The sequence below is a fragment of the Sinocyclocheilus anshuiensis genome, unplaced genomic scaffold, assembly GCF_001515605.1.
Source record: "Sinocyclocheilus anshuiensis isolate Anshui unplaced genomic scaffold, SAMN03320099.WGS_v1.1 scaffold1154, whole genome shotgun sequence".
Taxonomy (NCBI): Eukaryota; Metazoa; Chordata; class Actinopteri; order Cypriniformes; family Cyprinidae; genus Sinocyclocheilus; species Sinocyclocheilus anshuiensis.
In genome coordinates, this window is record NW_015542345.1 from 1,176,574 (window position 1) to 1,190,318 (window position 13,745).

A 13,745-nucleotide genomic window follows, 5' to 3' on the forward strand; every position below is an offset into this window, starting at 1 on the left:
TATGTGGAAAATAATGTGTTTTTTGAACCTTAAACCGCATAAACACATTTCATTACACCAAATACACAAAATAATGTTCTTTTTAGCAGCATCATATGACCCCTTTAACATGTTAAATCAATATTTTACATGCAGTAAGCACAAGAAATCATGAAAATACTAGACACTGAACATATACAGTTGTGCTCATAAATTTACATGCCCCGCCTTGCAGAATATGCAAAATGTTAATCATTTAACAAATTAAGAGGGATCATGAAAATTGCATGTTATTGTTTATTTAATACTGTCCTGAATAAGCTATTTCACATAACATATGTTTATATATTCTCCACAAAACAAAATAATAACTGAATTTATAAAAATGACCCAGTTCAAAAGTCTTAATACTGTGTGTCGTTTCCTGGATAAGCCACAACTGTTTTTCTGAGGACAATTGGGGGACTCATACATAACTATTATATAAGGCGAAAATATTTACTGATGCTCAAGATGGCAACACAATGCATTAAGAGATGGGGGTGTAAACTTTTTGAATTGGATTTTCAGGGTAAATTGTACTTATTTTGTCTTCTGGGAAACATTTAAGTATTTATGTAGCTTCTTAAGTGCAGTACCAAATGAAAAAAATATGATCTATAAACAAAATAAGAAAAATGTACACATCATCATCCTGTTCAAAAGTTTACACTCTCTGGCTCTTAATGCATTGTGTTGCCCTTTTGAGCATCAGTAAATGTTTCTACCTTTTGTAATAGATGTGTATGAGTCCCTCAATTGTCCTCCATGTGAAAAGATGGATCTCAAAATCATACAGTCACTGTTGGAAAGGGTTCAAATATGCAGAAGATGCTGGAAAACCAAAGAATGTGCAGGAGCTGGAGAAATTTTCTGAAGAATAGCAGACAGTTGAACTGCTCAGGACCAATGAGGGACTCATCATAAAACAGGAAACAACAGATTATTAAGATTCAAGGGTATGTAAACTTTTGAATGGGGTCATTTTTTATGAATTCAGTTATTATTTTGTCTTGTGGAGTATATATAAACATCTGTTATGTGAAATAGCTTATTCAGGATAGTACTAAATAAAAATAACATGCAATCTTCATGATCCCTCTTATTTAGTTAAAATTATTAACATATTTGCATATTCTGCAAGGGGTATGTAATCTTATGAGCACAACTGTATATATATATATATATATATATATACACACATACACACACACACACACACATATATATATATATATATATATAAAAACAGAATTCATGTAATGTGCCATTTAATATTGGTTTATTAACATTTCTATAATTACATGTTTTGTAATATTTCCTGCTCCAGGACTGAGAAAGTTAAAACAAAATAAATAAAAACCCTGAAACATGGCAAAATACATTTCAATGGGATGGTATCACAGAGAACGTGCACACAAATTAAACAAACAAACAAAAAAAAACTCTTTACCTTCCTCTGGATGTTTTGCACATCACTCTCTCTAACGCTCCTCTCCTGGTGTGCATGACAGGAGAGAGCATGCTAGTTTAGGCCAAAAATATTTTTTTGGTCTTATAACAGTTTATGTTTTAAGATAATCAAATCTGGTACTTCTGGTAAATCTGGTAAAAATCTGGGTACTGAAGCAAAACCAGCCGAGAACCACTGATTTTTGAACCTCCTCTACATGAGTGGAGATTAAATGTTGTGTTCTTCTTACCAGGCGTGAGTGCCGGCCCCTCTGCTCCCGCTTTCTGAGTGTGTGAGTTGAAGGGAAGGTTGGCATAGGCGGGGCCACAGATATTGATATGGTGACCCGACCATGCTCTCTGCTGGTTGAATGCTGATCACATTCAGCTTGCTGAGCTATTTTAGTCTAAACTAAAGTATGAATTATAACACTTTCTGTTTTATAGAATTTACAGACTGCCAACTTCTAACTAAATTGTTCATGTGTAGTAGGCCTCTAATGGATTTGTTGCATACTGACAATGTACAATCAATGTTCTGGTCACATTTTATGTGTAACTGATGGAAGTAAAATTGATTCAAGGGGAAAATATAAATTATGCTATGATGGTTCACATTGAACTTGAGGCAATGCCAAATCAATTCATCATTCAAACACAAGGTGGCAGTATGAATCAGATTTTTACCAACAAACTCCCCTAATATTAGCCTCTAAATGCATTTTAAGGTGATGTGTGATATTTTTTTCTCATATACCAGCTTAATATAGATAGATATATAATTTAATATATCTACAACTTCAAACTCATTAATTTAGAACAGAATTTAATAAGGTATCTTACAGTTTGCCTTCAAAATATACTGAAAATGAAATAGATCTCAAAGCTGACATACAGCAAGATACAATGGGGAGATAAAATATGGTGATATAACCCAATCACTAAGGTCTGAGGTTTATTTCCAGGTAGACTCAGGAACCTGATAGATGTTTAGACAGATTCAGGAATACATAGAAACACTTTATTGATCCCGGAGGGGAACTCCAGGATCATAATTCTCATCTATCCTGATCTGTCACTTCTCTACGCTGATCTATCACCATAGTGGCCCTGGGCAGACCACTAAACCACAGGGGGAATTTGGTTACAACGGTTGTGATATAAGATATGTTTGGATGAAAAGAATCCTAAAAATCAAACAGCACTGTGGTTTGGAACCAAAAAATGTGGGCCCAGAAGCCTGACTCAGTACCTCTGTGCAGTGCCCGCAGGTTGAGCTTGGCATGTCGGTGTAACTCTTCCAGACATGGTGGCCGTGTACAAGTGTGGAACAGGTTGCGTTGTTGATGCCATGGAGTCTGATAGTGTGATGTCAGTTTACTCTCAATGTCCAAATTTGATACGGCTAGAGAGAAAGACAAAGAAGTTACAAGGTCAGAAATCTGGAATATGTACAGGATTTTTATTAAAACATCAATTAAATAAGAATCCACTAGAATAGAATAAGGTCCTACTGGACAGAGTGAAATTCCTACATGATGTTTTTAATGCTTATTTGATTCTTTTGAATATTACGTAATCTTTATCATAGCCCGTTGTAGTTGTAATAAACTCACTCTTGCTATTGGACAGTTAATGGAAATCACAAAGGACCTACAGAAGTTTAAAAATCCTGAACGATTTCTTAATTTCTTTGTGATGTTCTAATAAGGGAACTATGTATTTTAAAAGAACAACATTATTTTGTTTTATGTTGGAATCCTGTGAGGACATTCTCATGAGAAACCTTCAGAATAGGTTCCAAATTATGTAAATCCAAAAAAGGAATACTTTATAAATCAATGAATTGGAATATACACTACCATTCAAAAGTTTGAAAGAAATAAGTACTTTTATTCAACAAGGATGCATTACATTTATAAAAATGTATATATATATATATATATAAAATTATAGCACAATCAGCATATTAGAATGATGTCTGAAGGATCATGTGACACTGAAGACTGGAGTAATAGCTTCTGAAAATTAAGCTTTGCCATCACAGTAATAAATGAAATAAATAAATAAAATTACATTTTAAAATATTACATTAAATTGTAATCATATTTTTGAATACTACTGTATTTTTCACCAAATTATTTTTATCAAAGGATGCAGCCTGGGTCTAAGAGACTTTCAAAAACATTTAAAAAATCTTATCAAACCCCAAATTTTGAGCAGCAGTGCAAGTTTCCATATTCATTCAACTGTAACAATATTACGCATTACAAGACAACAAATGGCATTCTAGGGAGAAGAAGGTGAAAAACAGCTTCATTAGTATTTCTCCCTCTATCTTTTTCTCTTTTCCCCAGCTTCCTGTCTCCTCCTCTCCTCTATAAAGGAGCATCTGCCCATCAGTATTCAATGCGAAGTGGTCCCCTTGAACTACCCAGAGTCATCTGTATCCAAGCAACCCTTCATATCTAATTTACAATGAATTAGCAGATCCTTATCAGGCCGTGATCAGCAGAATAATACCAGAAATGCATTTCCTGTCTTAGAAGACTTCAGAAAGAAGGGTGGAGGGTTGATGATGATGGACGCTTAGAAAAACACTGGATTTTATAGAAACAAACACTTTGTTGTATGTAATTGGAACAAAAGCCATATTACTCGAAGGATAATACAAAACAGAAGTGGCTCCTCAAGTAAGGGTCTGGGAATATTTTTTTCTTAGGCTCTGGTACATTAAAGGGAGACCGCAAAGGGGTCTTAAATTTCTGAAAGCCATGGCTAAATATGAAGCAGACAATTCAGACTGACAGTCAGAAAGGAAACATTTTAGTGCTTATTAACCATGAGGTAAACCAAGACAATAGCCAAATCTATTGGTTTGACAGAGATGAATACATACAAGGCCAAACACATACACACACACACAGGGGCATGTGGTAATCCGATACAAGCCCCTTCTATAACCTTAAGCCTGACCACAACCAGAGAACCACTAAAATGAACAAAGTTTTTAGTGGTTTTACTCAAGAATGATAATCTGATACTCACTTTTTGCACTGTTAAATGTCCTTCTACGTTCAGTGTTAACTTGGCACTGATGAATGAGACAGCTGGAGACTAAACGTTAGGAATGAGAACAAGTATCCATAAATTTGCACAGTGGACACAGTACTTACACAATTAAGCTACACTTAAAAATAAATTAATTGCATTGCATGAGATATCAAACTAATTTGCATCTGTAAACAAAGGATTATTAATATTTTAGACATTTTTACATTAACTTTAAACCAATTTCTAATCAACAGGTAAAAGAGTAAAGAAAATTGTTCTATATAAAGAGAAATCAAATGTCTTTGGAATATGGGAAATTAAGTTAATCACTGTAGTTCTCTTAAAGACAACTGATTGACACTTTACTGATGGATTCAGACCTCAGCCAGTGTGAGGAATTTAAATCTGAATTTCATGCTTCAATAAAAATTAAGAGGCTCCCATTGATAGTAAGTCTAGACTAATACTTTCAGGTCTCTGGGAGTGGGCCAGTTTTTGTTTTTACTTCAGCTACTTAAACACCTTATTAAAAATCCTTAGTGATTTTAAGAAAAACAGGATATCCTCTGACTTTAAACCAGTAAAGTTACAGATAAAAGCCCAAATTAGTGCAGTGTAAGTGCAGACTGATAAACATAATATAGGTGATATTGTTCAAAAGTTTGAGGTTGGTGAATTTTTTAAGTTTTTGTCTCTTTTGCTCACCAAGGCTGAATTTATTTGATAAAAAATACAGTAAAACAGAAATATTGTGAAATATTATTACAATTTAAAATACATGTTTTCTACTTTGATCAATTTTAAAATGTAATTTATTCCTGTGGTGTAAGAGCTGAATTTTCAGCAGCCATTACTCCAGTCTTCTTTTTCACACAAACCATTTTTTTATGTCAGTGCTCAAAAATCATTTATTATTATCATAAAAACAGTCTGCCTAAAGACTAAAAAAAGAAGACTATAAAGAACAGTATATATTTGAAAAAGAAATACTGTCACTTTTGACTGATTTAATGCATCCTTGCTGAATAAAAGTAATAATTTCTAAAATAAAAGTAATAATAAACTCACTGGCCCCAAACTTTTGAACGAATATAATATAATATAATATAATATAATATAATATAATATAATATAATAATCATCTAAAAACAATATAATGTAAAATAAGATTTTCAAAGTAAATGTCTAAAAGACACTAATGAAAGATTTTCCAAAAGGTAGGCAACTCACTATCAGTTACAATGTTACTATCAAAATTATACTACTATCAAAGCATCAGGGTTGGCCTTCAAAAAGAAAGCAATCCCAGAATGCACTGTAACAACGTTAGTGAAAAAAAAATCCAAGATGGAGTACAAGGTGAGAGAAACACTGATGGCAGTAAACGTATATTTCATTAAACATCTGCTTTGGAAATAATTGTCGAGTTAGTGTTTTGATGAAAGCCCTACCCTCATCTGCCCTCCCTCCATTTGGACTTGTGCTGTAATGATGTACGAATGCAGTGAACAGACTCTATTACTCAGCACCGCTCTGCTGTTTCTTTCGTTTTTGCCCCGCATTATTAAGTACTGATCCTTATGCGGCACATATAGGTGATCTTTACATACATGCATCTTAATCACTCCCTCTGCACTTGGAAATTTCGGTCATCTACTGCAAATTAATTCAGCCAAAGATAAAGTATGCTTTGCATATATATATAATCTGAGACTCTTATTATGTCATGAGTCACAGTTTATGCACATAGAAACATTTTCAAAATTTTAGGGATTTCATGCATTTCTTCAATGTACATGTCAAAATTTGAATCACAGAAACATCAAAAGTCTCAATGTTCTGTTCAGTGGCATTGAAAACCGCAGTTACAGGAGAGTTCGATTCACGTAAAGAAGTCAGTGCTTAGTAAGACAGCAGTACACTGCAGTATAATTGCACCAGAATGCAAAGTAAATGAGTTAAAACTTTAAAATGATGGTCATCTGTATTCTCGTTCATTGACTACTGCATTCACCTCTGCAGGGAACCTAGATCACTATCCTTGTTTGAAATCTATTCATCTTACCTGTTGTGCCTGCTCTCTGGCCTGCGTTTTTACTAGCCCTCTTTTTTCTCCTCCTCTTTTTCAAGCCACAGCCAGGTATCTTTCTCTGAGAGTTTCCCATCTTTCCCTGGACTGCTCACACAGAATGAAGGAATGAAGGATTCTGCTAGCACTACAGCAAGACTGGGAGAGCTGCTCTCTCTCTCTCTTTTTCTTTCTTTCTGTCTCCAGCAGGTGCACAGTCAGCAGTGTGAGTCAGGACTCTGCCAGCAGCAAGGCAAAGAAAAGTACTGACAAATTTCTAATTAGTAGTACAGAAGGGCAATAAAGAAAGAAAAAATTAAACTACCAAAATATACAGGTGGAAGAAAATTTCACACCACAATCTGACATCAACATGATGTCACTATTTTGGATTAAGAACTATCGAAATTTTGGCCACTACCAATAACTGTTAATAGTTTATATCATATATATACAGTATATATACTGTATATACACACTACTGTTTGGTTTTGATTTGGACTGATTTAAAGATATTTTAATATTTTTGAAATAAGTCTCTTATGCTTACCAACACTGCATTTATTTGATTGAAAATACAGTAAATACAGTCATGTTATGAAACATTATTATGATTTAAAGTAACTTTTTAAAACATATTTTATAAATGTAAATTATTCCTGTGAATTTTCAGCAGCCATTACTCCAGTCTTCTTACATGATCCTTCAGAAATCATAATAAGAAATAAAATTATAATAAGACTAGAATAATATGCTGGTTTGCTGCTTAAGAAACATTTCTTATTAAATGTAAACTTCAAAAGAAATGCATTTATTTTAAATCCTTACTTTCACTTTTGATCAATTTAATACATCCTTGCTGAATTAAAGTATTAATTTCTTATTAAAAGTAAATAAATAAAGCTTTTAAATGACAGTGTATTGGCCAATATTGTATTACAAAATAAAAATGCCCCCCATAAAAGTCCAACTCTTTAACATGCTTCACAACACAAACATTTAACAAATATAGGCCTATAATGACCCTATAATTGGAATAAATAAATGATACATGCCTATTACATTCAAAGCACAACTATGCAAAGTAAAGGAAAATAAATATTCACTTCTATTGAGAATAAACTGAGAAATCAAAATAGCAAAATTAAGGAACCAGTTACAAACCACACACTCAAACTATAAAGCCAATGTAATTCAGTTTATGGAGTTTTTCATTCCATTCACAAATATCCAAAGCAAAAGTACAGATTTTCACGCCACGCAAATCATCAGTTGCAGTTCTTCTTTTAATAATACAGATGCTCTAGTCATTAACAGTCACAGAGCTGCATAGTTGAATCTAGGTCAAGCTTGCCTAGCAGAGCTCAGAGAAAGACATTGCTGGGGAAAATCAAATAGGGGATTTATCTATTGGTAGACTTGATATTAAAGCACTAAACAGAATTAAACAAGAAACATAAGAAGCCCTCATGCACTGACTGATCAATGATAAAATCATTTATTCCCTAAAAAGGAGATTGTTAGCTGCACCTGTAAGAAAAGAGATTGACTGTCCCTCTGATGGGGGCTGGGGACTCTGTGTCTCACAGCTGGTCCCTCTGCAGGAGTGCTTAATACCCACTGATACTACACAGCACTAACAACTCTATAGACTATAGATATCAATATAACTTGTCCTCTTTGAGGACTCTATTTACACCATATTTTTCCTCAATTTACACTGTTACAATAGCAGGATTTTCTGCTATTTATACTACTTATTGCAAATAGTGGCAATTATCTGCACCTCAGTATTGTAGTACATTATAAAACAGTATGCAATAATAACGTATTGAGTGGAAATGATCATTTTAATACAAATTATTAAATGGATGCCACTTTATTGGAACAAAAAAGGCTCTCCCTACACGTAATGTAACCCTACCCGATACTTTATTTTCATTTTTATTGAAAATAAATGCCTTTCTGATGTGATATGAGATTTAAACAGGGAGAAAAAAAGTTAGTCAAAACTCTGATTCGAACTCGGGTCGATCACATCAAAAAGACTACGACATGCACTTTACCATCTACGCCACCAAAGCTGTTATTTGACAATTGTCTTTTGTAGTGTTGACTAGCCCAATCACACGTTGGTGGGCAGAGTTAGTTTAAATAGCCTCTGCCAACAAGGCAGGCTGTTTGCACTTAGTGTAAATAGACACTCCGTTTTTGTAATCATCAAAGAATCATGGTTTCCACAAAAATATTACAAAGTAAAACTGTTATCAACATTGATAATAATAAGAAATGTTTCTTGAGCACCAAATCAGCATATATAGTTTTACCATAAAATTGATTTTAAAATATTTTCCAATAGAAAACATTATATCTTTTCATTTATGGAATACTAAAAGTTGCATGAGGCCCAATAAAACAAAACGCACAAATGATTAACATGGCTTAACATTTTGCTACCTTTTAAGTTACCGGCAACATAAATAAAAGAAAGGTTTCCTACTGGAAGTGCTTTCACGGAAATTCCAACTAATATGTTTGTTATAAATCATGTAACTGCTGGTGAAAAATGTAGCATATCACTGAATATTAAAACACTAACACACAGTTAACAACATGCTTACTCATATCATCAAATTATATTTTATTTATAAACCAAAAGTGAACACTGAGCTATTTATTCAGATGCTTGAATTTCCTAAAATCCAAAGCAGTTCATCCTGTAAGCATGTCACCACCCTTCATTTAAAGGGGGTCTCTGATAAGAGAGGTCTGAGCTGAGGACACAATGGCTGGCTGGAGGGTGAAGAACAAGAGGCCCTGTTGAGACTTGACTTATAGGCCTTTACAAATGAGTCATAGCAGAATCACTGAAGCATGAAGACTGACCGCTGCCTGTAGTGCTGACCACTGCACTGCTCCGACACACACACACACACACACACACACACACACATCCATTTCAATCCCAAACTCACTTTATGTCAAAGACTAAATAATTATATTGGGTGAGGATCAATCTTGCATTTTTTGAAAGCTACTTATTCATTTTGATTCCTGTTTTAGCGCCATCATTCATTCTGAGCCCTTTTCTCTGCAAATAATAGAGGAGAATAATAAACAGATTTCAGACAGAGGAAAAGATAAGCAGATCAGATGGGTTGTTGAGTTTAGATGTAGGGCAGCACTGTCTCTTTTCCCTCTCTCTTATTCACACACACACACACACACACACACACACACACACACACACACACACACACACACACACACATGCACACACACATGCACACGCACAGACCCCTTTTAATAATCTCTACATTATGCCAGTGTGTCAGAGTTTAATAATTCAGATTTTCTTAAAGGGCCAGTACACCCAAAAATCAGTTTTGTTATGATGCATCCTCTTGTCATTCCAAACCCATTGGCAGTTGTTTTCCATGTTTAATCTGATTTTAATCTGATTTTTGAAAATTCTACACATTTCTTTTCCATAAAATGACAGTTGATAATTCATGGATGACATAAAGCACCATAATAGCATCACAAAAGTAATCCATATGACTTCATGCACTACATTCTAAATCATCTGAAGCCATACAGTAGCCATATGGACTACTTTAGTGTTTTTTGTCCTTTTTGGAACATAATAACCAGTGTTTCTAAAAACTGTCACCATATGGTTACAAGCTATGTCGATATATATATTTAAAAAAGTGAAACATTATTGGATTTACAAGAAAATACAATTTTCCCCAATTTATAAGTTTATTGTTATGTAAGGACATCAAATCACAACCCCGCTTCCCACACCACACATACATGTGTAAACTATGGAAATGGCAATGGCGCACACAATATATAAATTTATATCTGCAGATGTTTGGATACAATATATATAGAATAAAGCCATCAGAAGGACGGCAAAGAACATTGTAATTCAGCAAAGCAAAAACACGGCACTTTACAGTTTAAACAACTGCATGCTCCAACATGTCAGACCAAACATAGACAGACAGTTTGTGTGACAGAGACATCATCACTATGGCAGGCTTAGCTTTCCTAGTACAAATCAACGATGATCTCAGATAGGGAAATGGATTATGTATGCTGTAAAAAAAAAAAAAAAGCTTTTACAAGAAAATACTACCCTATTCTTTCTACTAAAAAAAGATGCAAACGCCTTTCATTTATATTAAATACAGTTTGGAGCATCAAAACAGACCAAACAGCAACAGATCTAAATGAGCTGCATCATTTCATAATTATTCAAATGAATAGCAATTTAAATCACAACAAGTGAGAGACCAGCATTATCTGATTGGACGCATTGGAAAGGAATGCACTGAAGGACGTACCTCTCGATCTGACAGGAACACAGCAGGCAAAAGCCATCGTCTGGGAAGGACAGCTACGTCCAACTGCTTTTTAGCCAGATCAGCTGTCCTTCAACACTCATTCCGTTCGTCTTCATTCATGCAGATACATGCTAGTGCACAAGCTCACCTGCTGCGGTTTGCAGCCACGCAGCAACATAAACAGACTAACCCTAACACCAAAGTAAGCACATCTGCAGCATTTGCACTTACACGGCTCCATTTCCACCTAGAGTCCCCCCTGTTTCTAGGGGCATATTGCAGGTGGTACAGTCTAGTCTGCATTCCGTTTGCCCTTAATCTTCAAATAGGCCAGAGTAAGAGCTGGCCCAAAGGGGGATATTAAGGAATACAAAAAGATTGGTGCTTTGATATGATTATTCCTGCAAAATCATACAACAAGTTTGTATAGACTGACTGACTTTACCCAAAAAAAAAAAAAAAGTCAGTTCTCTGTCCTTAAATCAGCTACACACTCATTTAGTTAGGAGACTGAGATGTTTCTTTGTAATTATTTGAGCAATTTACTAGCTTTTTCTAAGTAAAAACAGTTTCAAAGTCAACTATTTTCAGTGTATCACAGGGAATAAAAACATCAGACAAGAAAAGATGCAAAAAAATTAAGTTATATTAAATATAATTTACATTTTCTGTCCTTAAATGAGCTACAAATCCATCCAGTTAGAAGATCAAGGAGTTACATATATCTATTTATTTATTATAATTTGCTAGTAAATTTCCCAAATAATTACAGCATGAAAACTGTACAAAATACTACACCATTTTTATTTATTTTTTAATTTTTTTAGTTTATCACAGAGACAAAAAACTATATTATATTCAGCGATATGGCTATATCGGCTTTATTAAAGAGTTTGAACCAACAAAATCCACAAGTCCAAAAAAGTAACTGATCTTGAAGCATAAACAAGCTGCATTATTTCACAATATTAAAATGAATAGCAATAAGGAATACATAGAGAAAGGTGCTGATATGACTTTTTTTCTGCAAAATTGTACATCAATAAAATCATAAATGCTGAACAATGACAGTCTCCTGTCAAGAAATAATACATATGCATCCAGTTAGGAGAATTCATTAAAATAATTTTCATTCATAATTACAATCTCATTCAAATACATTATCAAAAAGTCCTTTTAGTGCAATGTAACTGATACAAATACTCAAAATGTTTTATTATTATTATTATTATTATTATTATTGTCATAATAATAGCTTGTTGCTCTGTGTAGACATCAAAGTGAATGAGAGCCCCCATGTACACATATTTGAGAAGTGAACATCCTCATATGCATGTGTGAGCATGCATTTGAGCATGTGTGTGAGCGGTACACACCGCAGTCTCCCTGCCTGGAATAATACAGACCTTCCTGCTAATCCATGTTAATCTGGTCATCCTGTGACCTTGACGTCAAATGGTCTGACGGTAGGTGAGTGTTTAGTATAGACAGAATCACGCTGGCAAACAGAGAAACACAGGTCTGGCCGCTTCGGGCGGCAGCTTGTGACTCTGCAAGATGCCAATTAACAGCACATATTCACATGCCTGGACTTGGGGAGAAGCCAATATGGCTATTGCAATGACAGGCGTCTGAAGCAAAATTGCACCTATGTGTGATTTTGTGGCAGATTTAAACAGCAAAATATGTAAAACAGAAGATATGGTCATGAAATAGTTGATGACAATGAAAGAGATCAGTCTGCATATTGTCTGTCAGCAGTGTGATCCCCAAATGCACACACTTTATCATTTGCTGACTTGCAAAAGTCACAAGCCATGGGCGGCACCATGGCTTCTGAACGGCCTGCACGAAGCACACCTGTTCTATTCTTTCCTCATCCTCTTGGGTCACACCCTTCCTCTGCCTTTTATTGTGGCTTTCCTTAATATGACCTTTTTATGTGAGCAAACAGACCAGAAACAAGTTTGGCATGCACTGCAGTTTCCATTAAAACCTCTTTTTTGCTATTTTTCTTTCTGAAATGCATCACTTTCTAAAAGCTAAAAATCATTACCATTGCATAGAAAGTCTTGAATGTCCCTGGTTTTGTTCATTGCTTTTTCTTCTAACAGCTGTTGGCCCTCTCTTTCCAGATTACTCTTCTTTTGTCTGCTTTCCATCTGTATTTCTGGCCACACACGCACAAACTTGGTGTTTTTCTACTTTCTAAATGATAAAAACGTGGGTATGTGGGTTTGTGTAAGAATCTCTGACAGGAACAGGAGAACCTGTTTCATTGCATTTATTTGTCTGGGGCTGATGGCACTCTGTGATCCTGTAATCCAAGATGCCATCCTGGTCTGAATAACTTGTTATACTGTATGTAAAAAACAAAATAGGTTACCTTGTACACCTTAAAAAAAAAAAAAAGCAACTCCTGATCAGTAAATTTAAAGCAGGAAAAAAAGTTTGCATATTTAATGTTACTCACTTTTGCCTTAATTAATTGTGAAATGTACTAGCAATTTCTGAATTGTATGCCATTTTTATGTATTATGTGGGGGTTTTAACACAGATTCCTTTGTCAAAAGCAAAAGTTTCTGAAGTGAAGACAAGTAAGACCAAAAAAGACTAGAAAAATGCAAAAATGTACATACTGAAGATGTATAGCATACATAATGTATATAAGTATCAATATTACATGAGTAAGTGAGTCTCTTGCCTGTCAATCAGTTTTTATTTCCACAAGAAACGTCTAGGTTACTTGTGTAACCCTCGTTCCCTGAAGGAGGGAACGGAGACGTTACGTCAGTCGT

General features: G+C 34.6%; 1 protein-coding gene across 7 annotated transcripts in view; it reads right to left on the minus strand.

Moving 5' to 3' along the window:
• nhsb (Nance-Horan syndrome b (congenital cataracts and dental anomalies)) overlaps positions 1–1,843 on the minus strand; it is a 15,570-nt gene extending 13,727 nt beyond the window's left edge. For 3 of the 7 annotated variants that reach the window (XM_016489836.1, XM_016489833.1, XM_016489831.1), the window contains exons 1-2: positions 1,722–1,843; positions 1,472–1,516 (exon numbers count right to left, since the gene is read on the minus strand). In XM_016489836.1, coding sequence (XP_016345322.1) covers positions 1,472–1,516; positions 1,722–1,787 — 111 coding nt within the window. In that variant the 5' untranslated portion in view covers positions 1,788–1,843. Of the gene's footprint in view, positions 1–1,471; positions 1,517–1,721 lie in introns of those variants that run through there. The other 4 variants (XM_016489834.1, XM_016489835.1, XM_016489832.1 and 1 more) reach the window with 2 other exon arrangements.
• Between the last annotated feature and the right edge of the window lie 11,902 nt (positions 1,844–13,745).